Raw genomic sequence first — 23,045 nt, forward strand, 5'->3', positions numbered from 1 at the left:
CTCTTGGTCCCCATGTGGCCATGGGTATGAGCTTAGTGAAAGGTGCCAGCACAGTGGTGGATGACTTGGGGATTTGGACCACCAGCTTATGCAGTTTACTTGTGCATCCGCCCCTGCTCACATCAATCCCAAGTGTACTGCTTCCATCTTACAATGGATTGCTGTTGGACCTGCTCAACATTATGATGGTTTTTAACAAAACCTTGTGTATGATGGGCAATTCTGGCTACAAGATCAATCCGTGACTCATGGTTAGCTAATCTATCTCTGCCAGGACTCAGAAGTATGTCAGGAGTTGTTTATTAAATGGTGTGTAATTCCTAGAGGTCTCAGCTGGGATTTTCTGGTCGGGACTTGCCATAACTCCACGTGGCACATTTTCCCACCAGAGATACTTCTAATGTCATAGAGCCTCTTGGGTTTTGTGATCCAAGTAGCAGAATTGCTTGTACCCCAGCCTGTACCTGCATCATGTACCTTTCCTGCTCTGGGTCCTCTTCAATGTTGTAAGCCTTCTAGACTACTGAATGTTGGGCCAGAAGCTGTTTTCCCAAACATGGAAAGATGCTGCCTTCAAAACTCAAAGCAGCCTAGCAGGTATTGTGTTTTCCCTTTATTGTGGGAGGCTCTAGATGCAAAAATGTGTCCTTATTTTTGGGAGCGAATGTTCTGGCATATTCCAGACCACTGGATTCCTAAACATTTCACCATGTCAGGTAATTAGATGTTCCTGGTTTACTTAGTATACTTTTCCTAAAGTACTGCCCTTTCAAATTTCATTTTGTTTCTTCATGTAAAACTATGGGAGAGTTTCTACGGCACTCCATTGAAAGATGAACACATTTTAAACATTTCATCTCGGATATGAAGTGCACTCCCTTCATCCAAGGCTTCATTTGTGCTTCATATAACTTGAAGTATTTTTAGACTTCAAACTTGCATCATGACATGAAATGAAGTGGAACTACTGAAAAACACAAACTAAATGTCATGCAGTTTCCTAAGTCTATAAAAGAAATTCATTATCTCGGGGGCAATTCAAAATGTGGAGCAGTAGTCAAGCAAGTACCAGTTCTTGTTAACACACACTGCCCTTGGATTTGAATGTAGGTGTTCGTAGATGCTATTTCAGGTGGAGATATTTAGACAGAGTTGTTTTAGGGAAAGAAACATACATATTATCATTTTCAAATGGAAATAATTTTCAATCCCTAAAGTATCTTGTTTTAAAATATTTTGCTGAACCTCAACATTATTGTTAATTTTACCTTTTTTTATCAGATAACTTCGTGGTCGATTCCAGTTCCTGTGTGCGTGCCTGCCCTAGTTCCAAGATGGAAGTAGAAGAAAATGGGATTAAAATGTGTAAACCTTGCACTGACATTTGCCCAAAAGGTGATGATATTTTTTTTCATTTTATAATGAAAAAATACTGTTATTTTATAATAAAAATGCAATAATTTATTGACTAAAGAAAAATTTTCTCAGTTCCCTAATTGTGCATCTTGTTTCTACAGCTTGTGATGGCATTGGCACAGGATCATTGATGTCAGCTCAGACTGTGGATTCTAGTAATATTGACAAATTCATAAACTGCACCAAAATCAATGGGAATTTGATCTTCCTTGTCACTGGTATTCATGGGTCAGTATTACATTTTTTGTGGAAAATTGTTTTACAAAGTGCAGACAAAGCTTAAGAGATTCTTTAGTTTTGTCTGTTTGATTCCTTTTGACACAGAGTTCCACTACACGTTAATGCTTTCCTCCAACAAAATCAAATGCCAGATTTCACCAGCAGTGATTGTAAACCAAATTTTGGGGGTACATCCAGATTATGAATTTGGTGACAACTTAGATTTTAAAATATAGATTTATATATAAGCTAAGATGTATTTATAGGCCATTTCCCTCAAATCCATAGATTTCAGTAAGCTTGGCACATTTGTGGATATGTTTAGGGAAACAGTATCAGTCGACAAAGTGGGGAATTTCATTCAATTTCCTAACCAATTAGTTCAAAACAACATAAATTAATGCATCTCACAGAAAACAAATCAGTAAGTTGAAATTCTGAGCTTTCAGGTATTTTCTTTGCCCTGCTGCATCTTTTTCTGTTTTAGACTTGGGAAGTTAGTGATAAATCTATTAAATGAATTTCATTTCATCAATAAAAATTGTAACATTTTCTGGGTCCCTTCATTACAGAACCACCTGCTGTTTTTAACTGGGAAAATGACCAAGTTTGCATCCTTTCAACTGCAATGAAAATATCAATATTTTTACTTTATATTTTATCTATTTGTGTATATTACTATTTAATCCCTAAATATTAGTGCTATGGGCTACAGATAAAAAAATATCACTCACATATTTCAATTCAAAAGATTACTCTAAACATATATCATTTCTAGAAGCAAAACTATTTAACACATTATGAATAAATACGTCAAATAGGAACAACAAGAGAAATAGAACAAAGTGTTTCCATTCAAATAAATTACCATAGGTCTTAGTACATAAAGCATTTCTTTACTTTAAAATATAGCTTTTAATATGGGTCTGTGCCAGAAACTGTAATAATATGTATTCACTTTCTGTTATATTTGGTCTAAGATGTGTTTCTTGTTGTTTTGTTTTGTTTTTTAAATAAGATCCAGATTTTTAACATCTCTTTAAAAAATATGTGCATGTGATTACTCTTATTTTACATGGCAACAATCTATTGGAGATGGGTGGTACTATCATTTTGAGATGGGACACATTCAGTCGGCTCCACCACGGACAATCTGTATTGAGCTGTGTGGCTTCCATGTCTAACAGCTCCAATGTAAAGTTGAGAACTGGGTTAATAATAAATACCTACATCCTCTGGTTGTTGTGGAGATTCAAAATAAAACAAAATATACAATTTTTAAGCGTTCAGCCCAGTGCCTAGCATACAGTAAACCTTAATAAATGGTATAAAAAAGGAAAGAAAAGGGTGGGGGAAGGGAAGGAGTAAAGGAGGGAAAGGGGAGAGAGAGAGAGAGATAAAGAGTGAGATTGAAAAGTAACAAAAATAGAAGTTAAAAATCGCTAACCCCCCAAAAACAAAAGAAAGTTAAAAAAAAAAGGAGAAAACACTTCAAGAGGAAAATATCAGTGACTATATCTAGTATATAGCATAGCATATAGTGCAACAGATAATATTTCATAGAATACTGGAAACCAAATAAAGACAAAGTTATTTTCATGGCAATCCTTACTTTACGATAAGTCATACTTCCTAGTTCAGACGACTATTATTTGTCCTTAATTATAGCACTTAAATTTAACATTATAATTAATATTATTGTGTCTTAAGCATAATATATAAGGCATTTTCCAGGACAAATATATATGTGAAATATGATATGTTCCTCATTCCAAGTCTCATGCCAACAAGAAACATATTCTGAAGCCTTTCCCTTTCATTTTAGGAAAGTATTAATATAAAGTTAATTGAGTAGGTCTCAGACACTTATGTATAGGCATATGTGTATTCATGTATGTAATATGTGTGTGCATATGGACAAAGAGAGAGATTTTAAAGATGAATAACATGAGGTATTATAAATAGAATACTTTCAGTAAATTAACAAAATTTTTTACTTAATTTAATTTCCATTACCCTAAATCTTCTACTGACTAGTTTTTAATAGGATATATGGTTTGATTAAAATAGCTAGGGTGTTTCTTTAAACTAATAGAAACGAAAAATCCATAATTAAGTAAGAGTGTACTTTTCAAAAACAAATTTCTGCAAAAAAATAAAGTTACTGTGAAGTTGTCAACTAAAATGTTAACATATAAAAGAGATCAATGTTCAGTTTATAACATGATACCGCCATTGCTAGAAATAAAATAGGCACTCTTACTTCCTTATTTAGAAAGGGAACTGCAGGCAAAATTCAGTGTTCAGGGTTATCATAGGATCCCCTTTCATGTCTTGTCATGTCTAATAATGTTCCTGTGAATATGCTTAGAGCAACAAAATGCTCACCAACTATGCATGTTCATGCTGTGTCACAGTGTGACACAAACAAGAACGTACTTAGATGATAGACTGTAATGATGATAGACAATGGAAAACAGATAATGAGCTTGGTGAAAAAAATAACGTGATTTCTATGGAATTGTGAAAATATGTTTTTCTCTCTTTATACTGAGCTTTATTTTGGATCACCCAACACAATAATAGGGTGGACATAATGTTTTTTTTTTCATGGTCCTGAATTTAACTAGGAAAGTCCTCAATTTTAAAATCTATGGATTTCAAGTGGCTGTAGGGTGGAGCACCCTAGGGGTACTTTTAAGTTGTTAAGTGGGATTCTGTCAATTTATTTTATGAGAGTCCTGAATCTCTAAAATTAAGCATATAAACTTTCTGTGGTCCACTGGGCTTCATGTGAACAGTCCAGAATTCATTTCATTCCTGGCAACCTGGAAGTGTTCTCAGTAAAGGTTTGAACTGACCCCATTACTGTGTGCTTGCCCTGAACTTTGAGTGTTCTCAGTAAAGCAGAAATATTTGATTATATGGCTAGAGCTATTCTAGACACTGCTTTTCATCAAAGAACAAGTGTTGAAAGTTCATTCTACTACTGCAGAGCTGATATTTCATGTGTATGCTGACATCTTTGCACGTTAGAAAATGATAGCAACTAGAATTTTCCCGCATGATGAACCTAATTTTGTGGCTCCATTTTCACCAAAAGCATAGATATTCATTCTATACATCTTCAGTTACAAATAGAGAAAGTTTGCTAGAATATTAATTTAGACTTTAAGCTTTTGAAAGATATTCATGTCACATTAAGGAAAATCTTAATTGTTTATGTGTGAATTATGGAGACACTCATTTATAGTATTTCCAAGCCTTCTATAACATGCCATGTTAAACTAGTAGCACAATGTATTGATTATACTTCTTAGTTTTTCTCAGTTTGAAGCAGTAATTTCATCAAGCAAGATTTTTTTTCTTTTAAAAGATATTGGATGGTTCACAGTATAGAAAATATGCTGATGAATCAAGCAGAGAGAGCCAGTAAAAGGTGGTTCCAGAAATCAAGGTTGCTGAACTAATAGAGAATGTTTTCAAGGCTCTAATGCCAGGATGAATAAATGCCAGTGGATTCAGAATCAAATTCTTAGAAGAAAGGTCATATGCTTATCTGTTTGTCAGGGGATTGTGGAGCACGTTGACTGATAGCCTCCAATGGATCATGTATCCTAGTGTTTATTCCCCATGTGAAAAAGAAGGTTTTCAGAGACTGGTAAAACAACAGATATCCAGTGCAAGGATAAAATTCAGTTGATTGCTAAAGGTGGATACAAACTTCTAAAAGAGCCTAATTCCTTGTTTTTAGAAAGTTTGATCTCTCTTGGAGAAATGACCAATGAATGGAATTTAATTTTTCTCTGAAGAGTATATGTTAATATAAGGTTTCTACTTGCCCAGAATAGCACAGAGCACCTTTCAAAGTAATAAAACCTAGAAAAACTACTACATATTACTTAAGAAAATCTGAAAGTAGTGTTTGAATTACTGAGAAATGTTTAATCTTATGTTTATATTTGGCCTAATATTCAAGAATGTAATTATTTTGTATGGGCAGGATGTTATAAATGAAAAAATTTTCCTAAGATGAAAACTTCTGAAAAATTCCATTAAATATTTAATTTTAAAGGTATTTTATATTAATTTTTGTAAAGACAGGGCATTTATGTATCAATAACATTAATTACAAAAAATATATTTATGCATTAGGAGATTGTATTTTTAAAAATCCCCAAAGTTTACAACACATTTTGAATATTGTTAAATTTGTGGTAAATTTTATTTTCAAATGTTAGTATGATTCATATAGAGGGAAGCAAATAGTTCCTGTCATATGAAAGTGTACATAAATAAACAGATAGGAACAAGATTGCCCTGATAGATAAATTTGAAAATACAGAAAAACAAAAAGGTTTACTTCCTGTATTTTTTCACCCTTCTTATGAAATTACAGGTTCTGTTAGCAATTTAGTATGCTTTGAGGAACCCAAAAGGCAATTATTCTCACCATAACATAATTTATTTGCAGTGTATATTTTTCCAATTGAGAATAAAATTTTAAAGGCAAAATAAAATGGTTAATAGATGGAATTGCTATATTTGGAGGTTTATTCAGGATAGTCAAATTGAACCGTTCCTCTGGATCTAGAATAGCCTTCAATGAAGAACTCATATTCTGTGTCATCAAAATTTCCTGAAAGTACCTTTTAATCCCCTTCCACATCTAGCATAGAAAATCTGGATAAAACATTGCTAACCTTCCTATTGCTAATTAAAATTCAATTGGAATGAAATAATTTTTGTCACATTTCTCACATTTTCACCCCTTTATCTAATTTTAAGTTTGGCTTCATTTTTTTTTTCCCCTAGGGACCCTTACAATGCAATTGAAGCCATAGACCCGGAGAAACTGAACGTGTTTCGGACAGTCCGAGAGATAACAGGTAAGTTTTAAAGTGAGTTTGTTGTGCTATGAACTATGTGAATTTTAGTCTTTTGTTAAAAATAGTACATAGTATTGGAATTTTCAAAGCAAATTCTAGTTTTGAAAACACGTATTATTTTAAATAATGGGTGTCTTAGTTCCTTAGCATCTGTGCACCTTTTGAAATCTGTGGAATTAAAAAAAAAAAATCCTTGAAATTTTGATGTTACTGTTTTTGGAAATGTCAGTGGATCTTTGAACCCATGTGTTTCTGTTTACTTTTCACAAGTACTATTGAGGATGGGTAGCAGGTAGGATTCATTTAGCACGTGTTTATTGAGGACCTAATATGTTCAGAGCTGTCATAGTAGATGATATGGGGCCCATAGACATGAATCAGACATGGGTTTGCTATCAGAGAATGTAAAATCAAATAAGGAGGCTTAGTCATATACATAAATGTCTTAGAATACAAAACAGACAGCTGTTGTAAGTGTACAGATAAGGTGGCAAAATATTTCAGAGAAATTAAACTCTTTGTCTAGTTAGACTAAATAATTTTTCCATTTAGAAGAATAAATCAAATTAAGAATCATCTAAATCTTTAAACCATACACTTATATGATTCTGTATGTATATATTTTTGGTGTTCATTATTTTGACATTCATCATCTATTGAGTATTGTAGCCCAGAAACTTTGGGTAAGACACTGAATCTTGGAAGAAGAAATGTGATATAGAATGGTTCAAAACTAGGAATATTTGCTGCCTTTTTCTTACCTCCCATTTTCATCATATTTTAAGAATAATTGGTATTAAACACTGTTACTGAGACAATGATATTCTGAATTATTTTACTGCCCTTATCTTTTGTAGGTTTCTTGAACATACAATCATGGCCCCCAAACATGACTGACTTCAGTGTTTTTTCTAACCTGGTGACCATTGGTGGAAGAGTACTCTATAGGTAGGTGTATATATTCAAAGTTACAGGTCTCTGCATCATGTGTACATTATGTCATAGCCATCAGACTCATTGATTTACTGATTCTAGAAATATCGGTTTTCCACTTTAAATTCTAAAGGAAAGCTCAATGAAAAATACCCCTGATTGTGCTTTAAAGTATACAACTTGATTTTTCAACTGCCTGTCACTTAAAGTAATTTTAGTGTTTAGCAGTTGTGGAGTTCATGATGTGAACCATAAAACTGAACCTTCTTTTTGATCATATGTTATCATAATTAAAAGATAGACTTGAATAACTTTGTAATGACTTCGGTGTATCGGATACAAATGCTGTTTTACCAGGAGGTTCTCGTTTTATCTCTGGAGCTATCATTTGAACAAAGCATCACAGCGCTGATATTTTAGAATTTGGTCCACTATGCTACATGAAAGGCTGGTTAATAATGGACAGATAATCGGGGCTCAGAAGGATACTGTTCTAAAGTTCTAATGTCAATATTTTATTCACATAATAAAAATATATGTTTTAATATTTATTAAGCCACTGTTTTTATTTTACTTCAGATTTCATCTGCACAAAATTATTGTTTATGAACAGTTAAAAGTTTATTTATATAAGGAGACCTTGATAATTTTTCTACTTAAGTCCGAAAGATGCCTAAAGTCAATACTGTCATTAAATATTCTATAATAATGGTTCACAGGAAGTCCATTGAATTTTGCTATTAAAACAGGTATATCTGTAAGAGGTTCTAAAATGTAAAGGGGAAAAGTGCTTAATAAAAAAGGATAGTTGAGAGGGCTTCCCTGGTGGCGCAGTGGTTGAGAGTCCGCCTGCCGATGCAGGGGACACGGGTTCATGCTCCGGTCTGGGAAAATCCCACATGCCACAGAGCGGCTAGGCCCGTGAGCCATGGCTGCTGAGCCTGCACATCCGGAGCCTGTGCTCTGCGACGGGAGAGGCCACAACAGTGAGAGACCCACGTACCGCAAAAAAAAAAAAAAAAAAAAAAAAAAGGATAGTTGAGAGATATAATCTATTCAAATTCTATATGGAACCAATTTTTACTATCCATTGAATAAAGTGTTATAAATCTAAGTCAAGGTATCATTATGCTCACATTGTAATCAACAACTAAGGGTGGTTATGATGGGAACAAAGATTGAGAGAGTGAATTACATCCCATTTGGGTACACACACACGTTATAAATCTGTATATTATAGTTCTCCATGCATGTGTATATATAAAACACATGAAAAAAGTCTGAGTACTAAAAGCAAAGCAAATTTAGAGGACAGCTTTGATTTCCAAAATATAAAATAATGTTCATAAGTTGAATGAAATGTGGGAAACACATTTAGTCTTTAGAAAATGGAAAAAGAATTTAATTACAAAGTGGACTATGTTGAGAAAACAACATCCTTGAAATGATAATTTGTTTCTACAGTGTAGTTGTTATTTAAATTTTAGAGAAGCTTTCTCACTTGTCCAAGCCTTCTGAGTATTTTTTTTTATTTTAGTTTAATTTTATTCTTCTCTTTAATTTTTAATATCTCCTGTCCTTATACATTTTTCAAGTATTACAATTAATGCTTTGGTTTCTGAGGTATAAATTAAAGCTAAATATCTATGGTCATTCTCTGAGATATTTACCTTCTGAAAGTGTGTCTAAATCTATTAAATAGTTAGAGTAAAATTAATGTCTTACTTTGGATAGATGAACAGTCACCCCATAAACATTTATTTAATTATTTAGTCTTAGTACAAGATTTCATTCTTGAAGAAATTAAGATTCAGGGGTTAAGAGGGAAGGCAGTGAGCAGGTATGTCAGTGGTACATACATAGACAGAGACAGAGATATCATTGATATTCATAATTATAAAAGATGGGCATTTTTTGGGGGGTCAAGTGATTACTTTTAAAAGAGTCAGCATATAGCATTTAAAGAAATAGTATTTATATCTCAGGTTTATTAATTCAATCTTTTTTACACTCTATTAACATTCTTTTTGGATTAAGATATGACATCCTTATTTTACTCCAAGAATGCATGTCATGGCCAGAAAACAATTATTACTGTTCAATTTTTTTCCTCTGCCCTCTCTTTAGTGGCCTTTCCTTGCTTATCCTCAAGCAACAGGGCATCACTTCTCTACAGTTCCAATCCCTGAAGGAAATCAGTGCAGGAAACATCTATATCACTGACAACAGCAACCTGTGTTATTATCATACCATTAACTGGACAACGCTCTTCAGCACAGTCAACCAAAGAATAGTGATCCGGGACAACAGGAAAGCTGAAAACTGTAGTAAGTACATTACCCAAACATTAAAAATCTAGAAACCTTAAACATTTTTTTTCCTCATTCTACATTGGACCAAACAGTTAAACATAGTGGTGGGTCAGAATTTTTGTCTTCTTTTTCTCAACCCTTAAAAAAGGTTGGTATAAAATAATCAAATGGGTAACTTTTTATAATACATTGCATGTGTTTATAATGTATTTCATGTTCTCAAATCTTGCCTAATCATAAGAACCCTCCTGTGGAGGTTTAGATTCAATAGGTGTAAGTGGAGGCTGGGAATCTAAATATTTAATAAGCATCCTGGGTAATTCCTTGGATCCAATCAATTTATGGAAATCACTCTATTAAATTTTCTGTTTATTTTTTTGTTTCAGAGAATTTGATAACATAGAATAACAAAGTATTTGCCATTTAGGAGTGGTGAAAAAAAAATGTGTTCTTCTGAATTGTGTAAAAATGCTGTTCCAGAAGTTTGCTAAAGTTCATTTCATAAATGTGTTTTTGTAGGCATGGAGCGATCTCTTTTTTCATGTATTTTACTACTTTTTGATCCATTCCATCACTTCTTTGTTACACAGAAGCAAATAATGTTTTCATGAGTATATAACTAAGTCATTCCCATCTTATACTTTGATACTCCAATGATTAATACTTAATTCTTGGGGCTTCCCTGCTGGCGCAGTGGTTGAGAGTCTGCCTGCCGATGCAGGGGACGCGGGTTCCTGCCTCGGTCTGAGAAGATCCCACATGCCGTGGAGCAGCTGGGCCTGTGAGACATGGCGGCTGAGCCTGCGTGTCCGGAGCCTGTGCTCTGCAACGGGGAGAGGCCACAACAGTGAGAGGCCCACGTACCACACACAAACAAAACAAAACAACAACAACAACAAAAAAAACCTTAATTCTTCCCTGTTTTTCTCCTGGGTATTACTTTATTCTGCATCCTATAAGTGCTACTACTATGCATATAGTAGTGACTTACTTATAATAAATATAAAATAAAATGACTTAGAATTGAAAGGATCTGTTTACAAATGCATATTATTGTTGTGGTCATGATAAGTCAGTCCTTTTAAAAGTCACATTTCTTTTTTTTTTTTAAATCACATTTCTTAAGAAACATTTTGCTCTTAGGAAGTCTTCTTGCTTCTTTAATCTCACCATTGGAACAATCACAAGGGTATACATACATAATAATTAAGTTCATTAAGTATGTGAATGAATATTATAGGACTTTAAAAAAAATGTAAACTCTTAAGAGGCCAACATGATTTAAATTTACCAAGTAGTCTGTGAACTAATTAATTAATTTATACCCCACCTTGTACCAGAAAGAGTTTAAGTCAGCTCAGGCTAGCAATTTTTATAAAATATAATTTGTGAGGAATTCACATTTTAGCTCTTTTGGATCCTTAAAAGTATTTTGCAGAGAAAAGAGACCTATTGCAACATGAGATTCCTGTTTTGAGTGAAGTTAAGTTCTTATATATTTTTCTGTCCCTCATAGAATCAAGAAATATAAAATATTATTATATATCAAAATATGCATGTCTACATTGAATGAGATTTATCCTTTCATTGAGCCTAGGTTGTTTCCTTGGTTTTATACATTTCTGAAACCTGACAGAAAGCTTGCTTTTTTTTCTCTCTCTCTACTTAAGCTTCTTATCCCACAATACTATATTTATGTTTGTACATGCCCCAGACAAAGTAGATTATTCATGGAAGTAAAATAGAAACTTTTTCAACACTAACATAAATACTTCCCTAAGTCAGGGTTATACTCTTCTTTTCTTTCACTTACTTCAAAAAACAAAACAAAATGAAAATAAAACAATAGTACCTCTACCTTTTAAAGGTAAGATTTTGGTATGAAGACAAAAAAAAAAAAAAAAAAAAACACAAAAAACTAAGAAACAATAAAAGAATGAGAGAAAAACATTCTTTTTCTTTAACTCATTTAATCATTTCACAAATCCCTTCTTTTACCTTTTGTAAACCTGAATAAAAAGCAAATGGGAAAAGACAATGTGGAAAGAAATTAAATGTGAAAAAGCAAGATAGGAAAAATTTATGTAATTATTCCATATCTCTTTAAGACTCCTAAAATTTTGAAAAAACAAAAGAAGATAAATAATAATAATAAATTAAAAATCTAACATTTTCTTCATCTTTCAGTGTTAGGTCTCTTGGAGGTTTATCCGTTTTTCAAACCATGAACATATTTTATAGTTGCCTTTACAGTTTCAGCAAGAAATGAAGCAATTAGAAGAAAGCAGTTTTGTGGTGCTATAATTTAATATTAAGCATATAATTTTTCATTTTTAACATCTTAGAGTAAACAATTTTTGCATGAAATCCATTTATCAAAATTTGGGTTTCGGTCTCATAGTACATTGGATCCTGCATTTTCAGAAATGTAATTATCCTATAAACTTGACTTCAGATGTGCTGCTGATGTTTACACTGAACCTGCAATGGCTGCCCACATGTGATTAAGGCCATTTTATCATCCATAGTATTATCTGCAAATAGGAAAACAAATATTTGCTTCATTTTAAATGTACTTAAATATTGCATTTTTAGACATTCTCTCTTAATATACCACACACAAGACACATATGAACACACACACATATTCATTACAAGACATATGGATACACAGACATACAGCATAAGGTGTGTATTCATATGCTCACACAACACATACACATGTACACAACCCTTGGACACATACACATGCATTCACACACATAAATGCAAACACACACAGTCACCAGAATATACTCTCATCTAAATCTGTATATTGGCTTGGTAGCTTAAAAGAAAACTCAGCCTTGATCTTTAGCAGTGTTTTTTGGAGTTCAACATGATTTAAAACAGCAATAACTAAAAGAAAAACCTCACCTCATCTATAAAGTATGACCATAGCTTGAGCAATCTTATTCTTTTAAGTCAAAATTTTCAAAGCAGGCATACAGATGTGTTTATGGTTTGAAGAGATTGAGATTGAGAGAAACTCTAGGACATGAAAAGCTGGAACACTTTCTATCTCCTTTATTTGTATGGTTGTGGTAGGGACAAAACAGTGCTGGTTAGAAGGAGTTTTATAGTAGGTTTATAAAAGTATTTGAAGTTTCTTTAAATAGTTAAGCATAAATTTTTAACACCAGACTATAAACAGTGAAGAGATAAATCCTACACTGAACCTTCATAATCTGAATTACATTTGAACTCAGACATCTCTATTTTTAAAATATTTGCACATATACACTTAAAACCAACATAAAAATGAGAGAAACTATATTCATAATTACCTTTCAAATTGAAATAATTTTATTTTTCTAATTATAATAGTGCTTTATCATTGTTAGAAAACAAAACAATACACATATATAAAATAATACATACTTTTTGGTAAATAGGTAAATAGATAATGAAATGTATGTTCATATATAAATTGGATCATACCATATATATTTAAATACTGAGGATCTTCCATGTCAGTATATAGAGCTCTTCCTTATTCTTTTTTTTTATTTTTTACTTTTTGTTGGAGTATAGTTGATTTCTAATGTTGTGTTAGTTTCTGCTGTATAGCAAAGTGAATCCATTATACATATACATATATCACTGTTTTTTAGATTCTTTTCCTATATAGGTCATTACAGAGTATTGAGTAAAGTTCTCTGTTATATACAGTAGATCCTTATTAGTTATCTATTTTATATATAGTAGTGTGTATATGTCAATCCCAATTTCCCAATTTATCCCTCCCCTGACCCTTTCCCTCTGGGAACCATAAGTTTGTTTTCTAAATCTGTGACTGGAGAAAATTTCACTTATTGTAAATAAGTTCATTTCTACTATTTTTTTAGATTCCATGTATAAGTGATATATTATGATATTTGTCTTTCTCTGCTTGACTTACTTCACTGAGTATGCCTTATTCTTTTACATAATTTATTTTTAATAGATCTTTATTGGAGTATAATTGCTTCACAATACCATGTTAGTTTCTGTTGTACAACAAAGTGAATCAGCCATATGCATACGTATGTCCCCATATTCCCTCCCTCTTTAGCCTCCCTCCCATCCTCCATATCCCACCCCTCTAGGTCATCGCAAAGCACCAAGCTGATCTCCCTGTGCTATGCTGCTGCTTCCCACTAGCTAACTATTTTACATTCAGTAGTGTATATATGTTGCTGCTACTCTCACTTTGCCCCAGCTTCTCCCTCCCACCCTGTGTCCTCAGGTCCACTCTATATGTCTACATCTTTATTCCTACCCTGCAACTAATTTCATCAGTACCATTTATTTTTTTTTGATACCATCTATATGTGTTAGGATATGATATTTGCTTTGCTCTGACTTCACTCTGTATGACAGACCCTAGGTCCATCCACCTCATTACAAATAACTCAATTTCATTTCTTTCTATGGCTGAGTAATATTCCATTGTATATATGTGCCGTATCTTCTTTATCCATTCATCTGTCGATGAACATTTAGGTTGGTTCCATGTCCTGGCTGTTGTAAATAGAGCTGTAATGAACATTGTGGTACATGACTCTTTTTGAATTATGGTTTTCTCAGGGTATATGCCCAGTAGTGGGATTGCTGGGTCATATGGTAGTTCTATTTTTAGTTTTTTAAGGAACCTCCTTACTGTTTTCCATAGTGGATGTATCAACTTACATTCCCACCAACAGTGCAGGAGGGTTCCTTTTTCACCACATCCTTTCCAGCATTTATTGTTTCTAGATTTTTTGATAGTGGCCATTCTGACCAGTGTGAGGTGATACCTCATTGTAGTTTTCATTTGCATTTATCTAATAATTAGTGCCGTTGAGCATCTTCTCATGTACCTCTTGGCCATCTGTATGTCTTTTTTGATGAAATGTGTATTTAGATCTTCTGCCCATTTTTTAACTGGATTGTTTGTTTTTTTGATATTGAGCTCCATTAGCTGTTTGTATATTTTGGAGATTAATCCTTTGTCTGTTGTTTCATCTGAAAATATTTTCTCCCATTCTGAGGGTTGTTTTTTTTTTTCTGTTTATGGTTTCCTTTGCTATGCAAAAACTTAGTTTAAGTCCCATTTGTTTATTTTTGTTTTTATTTCCTTACTCTAGGAGGCGGGTCAAAAAAGATCTTGCTGTGGTTTATGTCAAAGAGTATTTTTCCTATGTTTTCCTCTAAGAGTTTTATAGTGTCTGGTCTTACAGTTAAGTCTTTAATCAATTTGGAGTTTATTCTTGTGTATGGTGTTAGGTAGTATTCTAACTTCTTTCTTTTATAGGTAGCTGTCCAGTTTTCCCAGCACCACTTATTAAGGAGGCTGTCTCTTTTCCATTGTATGTTCTTGCCTCCTTTGTCAAAAATTAGGTGCCTATATGTGTGTGGGTTTATCTCTGGGCATTTTGTCCTGTACCATTGATTTATATTTCTGTTTTTGTGCCAGTACCATATTGTCTTGATTACTGTAGCTTTGTGGTATAGTTTGAAGTCGGGGAGCCTGACTCCTCCAACTACGTTTTCTTTCTCAATATTGCTTTGGCTATTTGGGGACATTTGTGTTTCCATATGAATTGTAAAATTTTTTGTTCTAATTCTGTGAAGAATGCCATTGGTAGTTTGATAGGAATTGCATTGGATCTGTAGATTGCTTTGGATAGTATTGCCATTTTCCAATATTGATTCTTCAAATCCAAGAACATGGTATATTTCTCCATCTGTTTTTGTCATATTTGATTTCTTTCATCACTGTTTTATAGTTTTCTGAGTACAAGTCTTTTGCCTCCTTAGGCAAGTTTATTCCTAGGTATTTTATTCTTTTTGTTGCAATAGTATATGGGAGAGTTTCCTTAATTTCTCTTTCTGATTTTTCACTGTTGGTGTAGAGGGATGAAACAGATTTCTGTGCATTTATTTTGTATCCTGAAACCTTACCAAATTCATTGGTTAGTTCTAGTAGTTTTCTGGTGGCATCTTTAGGATTTTCTATGTATAATATCATGTCATATGCAAAGAGTGACTGTTTTACTTTTTCTTTTCCAATTTGTATTCCTTTTATTTCTTTTTCTTCCCTGATTGCCATGGCTAGGACTTCCAAAACTATGTTGAATAAGAGTGGTGAGAGTGGACATCCTTGTCTTGTTCCTGATCTTAGAGGGAGTGCTTTCAGTTTTGCACCATTGAATATGACGCTTGCTGTGGGTTTGTCATATATGGCCTTTATTATTTTTTTTTAATTAAATTTATTTATTTATTTATTTGGCTGCATTGGGTCTTCATTGCTTCACCTGGGCTATCTCTAGTTGTGGCAATCAGGGGCTACTCTTCATTTTGTTGTGCAGGCTCCTCATTGCAGTGGCTTCTCTTGTTGCGGGGCATGAGCTCTAGGTGCACGGGCTTAAGTAGTTGTGGCTCATGGCCTCTAGAGCTCAGGCTCAGTAGTTGTGGCTCACGGGCTTAGTTACTCCACAGTATGTGGAATCTTCCCGGGCCAGGGCCTGAACCTGTGGCCCCTGCATTGGCAGATGGATTCTTAACCACTGCGCCACCAGCGAAGCCCTATGGCCTTTATTATGTTGAGGTAGTTTCCCTCTCTGCCCATTTTCTGGAGAGTTTTTATCATAAATGTGTGTTGAATTTTGTTGAAAGCTTTTTTTGCACCTATTGAGATGATCATATGGTTTTTATTCCTTAATTTGTTAATGTGGTGAATCACATTAATTGATTTGCATATACTGAAGAATCCTTGCATCCCTGGGGTAAATCCCACTTGATCATGATGTATGATCCTTTAAATGTGTTTCTGGATTCTGTTTGCTATTATTTTGTTCAGGATTTTTGCATCTATGTTCATCAGTAATATTGGTCTCTAATTTTCTTTTTTTATGATACCTTTTTTCTGGTTTTGGTATCACGGTGATGGTGGCTTCGTAGAATGAATTTGGGAGTGTTTCTCCCTCTGCAATTTTTTGAAGAATTTGAGAAGAATGGGTGTTAGCTCTTTTCTAAAGGTTTGATAGAATTTGCCTGTGAAGCCATCTGGTCCTCGACTTTTGTTTGTTGGAAGATTTTTATTTATGGTTTCAATTTCATTGCTTGTGATAAGTCTGTTTATTTTTTATAATTCTTTCTGGTTCAGTCTTGGAAAATTTTATCTTTCCAAGAATTTTTCCATTTCTTTATGGTTGTCCATTTTATTGTCATATAGTGGTTTGCAGTAGTCACTTATAATCCTTTGTGTTTCTGCAGCATCAATTGTGATTTCTCCTTTTTCATTTCTAATTTTATTGATTTGTGTCCTCTCCCTTTGTTTTTCTGGATGAGTCTGGCTAAGGATTTATCAATTTTGTTTATCTTCTCAAACAACCAGCTTTTAGTTTTATTGATCTTTGCTATTGTTTTCCTCATTTCTATTTCATTTATTTCTACTCTGATCTTTATGATTTCTTTGCTTTGACTGACTTTGTGTTTTCTTGTTCTTCTTTCTCTAGTGGTTTTAAGTGTAGGGTTAAATTGTTTATTTGAGCTTTTTTCTTGTTTCTTGAGGTGACATTGCATTGCTATAAACTTCCCTGTTAGAACTGTTTTTGCTGTGTCCATACATATTGGGTCATTGTGTTTTCATTGTCATTTGTTTCTATGTATTTTTTTTTATTTCTTCTTTGATTTCTAAAGTTATCTGTTGGCTATTTAGTAGTGCACTGTTTAGCCTCAATGTATTTGTGCTTTTTTACAGCTTTTATTTCCTGTAATTGATTTTCAATCTCATAGCATTATGGTCCTAAAAGATGCTTGATATAATTTCAATTAAGCTGTGTATAAAAATATTTATTGAATAAGTGCCATATTAATGGTAATTTCATTTATTTTCTATTTTTCATATCAGTACTGCCATAATGTGAATCTTAGTTCATAAAACATTTTGTACTATGCAATCATTTCCTTGGGCTAAACACTTAAAAGTGGAATTTCTGTGAAATGAGGTTATGTGTAATAAAATTTGGTATATATTGCTACGTCATCTTTCAAAAATACTAGATTAGTTTACACTTGTCCTAAACAATGTTTGATAAGGAATATTTTCCACTACTCTTTACAACACTTGATATTATCCATGGATTTAAATTTTGGTGATCAGAAATATGAAAAAGAGGTCTTTTAAATCTATATTTTTTAGTTGATATTGAGCCTCTTTTTATGTGTTGACTGATCCTTTCTATTTATTTTTTGTATATTACATAGTTATAAGCTTTATTCATTTTTTAATTCTGGATTTGAAAGAGCTCATCATGAATTAAATCCATTAAATTTTTGTGTCTTAAATATGTTGTGTATAATTTTCCTTCTATATGTAATTTTTTTAAATTTTGTCTTTTGATAGACAAACATTTTATGTTTTTATCTAGTTAAATGGATACATCATTCTCTTTTTTATGTTTGTGATCTTGGCATAGTCTGTCTTTTTTCTTCTATTACTTTAAAACTATATTGAAATTTGTAATCCATCTAGAAGTTTTGGTACAGCATAATTTTTAAAAATCTTAATTTGGCTAGGATATTGACATAATTTACTGAATAATGCATTTCTTCTCACTGATTTTAGGTGTCTGCAATATTTAGCTAAGTAGAGGAAAAATGCCAGATTCAACCTGTATAGTTTAATTTAATCATCACCACCACACTGTAAGGTATAATTATCACCATTTTGCAGATGAATATACAGATGTCCAGAAAGTTGAATAATATCCCCAATGTTTGGAAGCCATAGTAATTAAAACAGTATGGCACTGGCATAAAAACAGGCACATAGGCCAGTGGAGCAGAATGAAGAACCTAGAAATAAATCCACAAATATGTTCAACTAATATTTGATAAGGGAGACAAGAATATTCAATGGGGAAAGGATAGTTCTTCAAAGTGATGTTGGGAAAACATGGATATTCACATGCAAAAGAAAGAAAGTGGAACCCTGTCCTATGCCACTCACAAAATGAATGCAAATGGATAGGGAGGGTGGGAGGGAGATGCAAGAGGGAGGAGATATGGGGATATATGTATCTGTATAGTTGATTCTGTTATAAAGCAGAAAGTAACACACCATTGTAAAGCAATTATACTCCAATAAAGATGTTAAAAAAAAGGATTAAGGACTTAAACATAAGACCAAAACCACAATATTCCTAGAAGAAACATTGAAGGTAAGTTCCTTGCTGTTGGTCTTGGTAATGACTTTATGGATATGACACCAAAAGCAGAAGCACCAAAAGTAAAAATAAGTGGACTTTACATTAATTTTTAATTAATTAATTAAAATTAATTAATTTTTAATTTTTAATTAATTTTTAATTAATTAATTTAATTTTTAAATTAAGTAAAAATTTTCTGCATAGCAAAAACAATAACAAAAGCAATCAACAAAATGAAAAGCCAACCCATGGAATGAGAGGAAATATTTGCAAATCATATATCTGATAAGGCATTAATACCCAAGTTATATAAGGAACTCATGCAACTCAGTAACAAAACAAACAAACAAACAATCTGGTTAAAAAATGGGCAGAGGATACAAATAGACATTTCTCTAAAGAAGACATACAACTGCCATCAAGTACACGAAAAGGTGCTCAAAATCACTAATCATCAGGGAAATACAAAATGAAACCACAGTGAGATGTCACCTCACATCTGTTAGAATGGCTATTATCAAAAAGAGAAGAGATAGCAAGCGCTAGTGAGGGTATAGAGAAAAGGGACCACTGTTACACTGTTGATGGGAATGTAAATTGAAGCAGCCATGATGGAAAACAGTATGGAGGTTCCTCAAAAAAATAAAAATAGAATTACCATATGATCTAGCAATCCCACTTCTCTGCATCCTGATGCTCACTGCAGCATTATTCACAATAGCCAATATATGGAAACCATGTGTCTCTCAACAGATGAATGGATAAAGAATATTTGTCATATATACACATGTACGTGTGCATGCATACACACACTAGAATATTATTCAGCCATAAAAAAGAAGAAAATCCTGCCATATGTGGCAACACAGGTGGACCTTCAAGACACTATGCTAAGTGAGTTAAGTTAGACAGAGAATGACACATACTGTATGATATCACTTTCATGTGGAATCTAAACACATCAAACTCATAGAAACAGAGAGGAGAATGGTGGTTTTCAGGGTCTGAGGAGTGGGGGAAATGGACTGATGCAGATCAGAGTGTACAAACTTTAAGTTATAGGATGAATAAGTTCTGGGGATCTAAGGTACAGCATAGCAAATATAGTTAACAAAACTCTATTTTATACTTGAACATTGCTATGAGAGTAGAGGTTTAATGTTTTCACCACCACCACAATAACAAAATGGTAATTACATGAGGTGAAGGATGTATTAACTGAACTTATCGTGATAAACACTTTATAATATATATGTGTTTCAAATCACATTGTATACCTTAAATTTAAACAATTTTAGAAGTAACTTTGTCTCAATAAAGTTGGAAAAAATAAAACTTGGCCATAACTGTACAAGCTTTAAATCTTTTCGTATAACAAAGAAAATAATAAGCATAATTAAAAGGCAAAAAAGAAATAGAAAATAAAAGCAAACAAGAGAGCATATCAGCTCACAGAACTGAGAATTGCAAGGGATATTCCTTCAGGCACAGATGGATCTACGGGTTAAACAACATCACCAGGACTCAGTCCTTCGACATTGCCCGATTCTGCTTTCTTCTTAGGCCAGCTCTCTTTCTTCATTAAAAATGTTTGGCCCTGTCTTGGAGAATTCACAAAGTTTATAAGTACAGGTAAAATAGCTCTACTTTCTCTCTCATAGCATCTGTTTTGTGGAAAGAGCCCTGGTTGACCCTGCTTGGGTCATATGCCTATCTCTGAACTGTTCACTATTTTCTCTCTGCCACCAACTGTTCAAACATGTTTTTAAATCAGTCCCTTCAAAGCAATTGGAGTGATATTTTAAGAATAAGATCCTAACTCTCCGCTTAAAGTCCTTCCTCAGTTTCCCACATCTCTTTGGACAAAGCAGAAAACCCTTTAAATGGTCACTAGGTCCTACATAATGTGGCCATTTTTCACCTCACTAGTTCATCAGATATTACTTTCCCACTCAATGCTCATGTGCAGTCAGTTCTGTGAAAGCACTGATCTTATTCACTGCTCAGACTCTCTTGATTAGACTTGTAATCCCCAATTTCCCCTAGCCCTCTTTGCTTAATAATTCCTATTTATCCTTCTCATTTCACATTCTTGTCCCTCTTTCTGTGGACTGACCTAATGCTACCTACCCATTAGGTTAGGACAACTGTTATATTTTCTCTCAAAAATATATATATTATACAATATAAATGATTATTTATCTAATGCTGTCTTCCTAACTGGACTGTAATCCCTACATAGAGACAATATGTATTTTATTTCATATTTCCATCATATCCCCATTTCTTAGCATTGTCCAGTATAAACTAAGTAGTTTCTCAACAAATACTTCTAAAAGTAAACACATAGATATACTTGTATGTTTCCACATTTCTCTTAAGTATGTTTATTGAGGGCTTAGTTAGATGAGTAACCCTGCATTGTATACTACTAATATGATGTCTAATCTTCATCATAACCCAGAAAAGTAGATTATTTACTTTACAGATAAGTAATATGTAAATAATTGTCCAAGGCTGCATGGCTAGTCATAGCGTAAGGATTTGAACCTATGTTGACCTGATCAGAAAAACTGAACTGTTACAACTAAATCATATTTTTCAGCCTTTATAGAAAAAGATTAATGGTATCTGTCCAAATACATTCCAAGTCAAACCCATGCCTCTACATATGGTAACTAATGAGAACAGCATATGTAGGTAGTCTTGTACAGTGAAAGAGAAGATATTTTTTCTGCCTTTGTGCTTGTATACAGGTACTTCATTTCAATATTTTGAGCTAATCCATTTACTTTCACACATGCATCACAGTAGCAAGATCCATTATTTAAGCTTGCCTCTATTTTAACGAAAGCAAGTTCAATATTCTCTGTAAAGGTCGAAATACTAAGCATATTATTATCTCTCCAAATTTTTAACAGACATAATTTAATAGGTATAATTCAGATGAGATAAAGAAAACACAATTTTACAGCTTCCAGAAAAAAAGAGAAGTTAAAGATTGCTTAACAACTACATTGCTAAAGTTTCTTTAGAGAGCTTTATAATGGTGTTTCAAACTGTAAGCCATTGAATAGGCCGTTCCACTCCTTCCTATGGGACTATCACTCTGGGAGGTCAGAGAGCAGTTGAATTCTTGGTGCTGATTGAAAACTTATTTTCTCTTAAGAAATTCAAAGAAGTATTTTCCTTGGCCTTTTGTGGAGACACTTCCCATGTTTTCACTCTGCAGAAAATGATCAACCAGCCTTGAATAGCATCATCTAGTCATTTGGAAAGAATGAGAAGAAAGTAATTATTATGGTTTCCTGTTTGTATTATTGCTTTCCTCCAATAGATACTGTTTCCCTGATGTAAAACTGCTCTGAAATTGAGCATCGGAATACAGACTAAGGAAGGTAGTAGGCAGCAGAATAGAAGGTAGGAGTTTGCGTGAAGCCAATACGCTCTTTTTCAACTAATGTCAAAGCAGATAACAGAAAATTAAGGGAGAAGGGACAAGAGTGAGAGGCTTTCACACCTGAAAAAATTAATGTGAGTTGGTGAAATAAATAGATCAAGAAGTTGATAGACTATCATGAAATGGGCAGTACACGAGTGTACTGATGGCTTGTCAACATCCTAAAGGAAGAAACTGAAAACAGATGTGAGGGTCTTAGACAGAAGATGATATACAAAGAAGTTGAGGCATTGATTATATTTTCTACAAGAACAGGAAAGTGATGAATACAAACAGTCAGAGATTCATGATATTGTGCAGTATGATTTTGAATATACTCTGCTTGCCTTTACAACTTGTTTTTAATAATATAACTTTTGATTTTTTTCTCTCTTCAAGGTTTCTTCTGATAATTGTTTATCACATAAGCAAGTATATATAAAAATTGTATATAAATGTACTAAATGTTCACAAGAATATGAAGTGATCTATAAATAACCTTAAAATAGCTGAATGCTTATAAAAAGGAGTTTTATAACTTAATTTTTTAATATCATTGAACTTTTACTCCTTTCTAGTTCTTCATCTATTGTGTAAAATTTGATTTTACACATTATATTCA

At 33.2% G+C, this 23,045-nt stretch overlaps 1 protein-coding gene across 1 annotated transcript in view; it reads left to right on the forward strand.

Moving 5' to 3' along the window:
• Positions 1-23,045, forward strand: part of ERBB4 (erb-b2 receptor tyrosine kinase 4) — a 728,717-nt gene that overhangs the window by 416,298 nt on the left and 289,374 nt on the right. The window contains exons 7-11 of the mRNA XM_060107375.1: positions 1,282-1,395; positions 1,518-1,644; positions 6,451-6,524; positions 7,382-7,472; positions 9,585-9,784. Of these exons, the coding sequence (XP_059963358.1) occupies positions 1,282-1,395; positions 1,518-1,644; positions 6,451-6,524; positions 7,382-7,472; positions 9,585-9,784 (606 nt within the window). The remainder of the gene's footprint in view (positions 1-1,281; positions 1,396-1,517; positions 1,645-6,450; positions 6,525-7,381; positions 7,473-9,584; positions 9,785-23,045) is intronic.

The sequence above is a fragment of the Mesoplodon densirostris genome, chromosome 8, assembly GCF_025265405.1.
Source record: "Mesoplodon densirostris isolate mMesDen1 chromosome 8, mMesDen1 primary haplotype, whole genome shotgun sequence".
In the NCBI taxonomy this organism is placed as follows: Eukaryota; Metazoa; Chordata; class Mammalia; order Artiodactyla; family Ziphiidae; genus Mesoplodon; species Mesoplodon densirostris.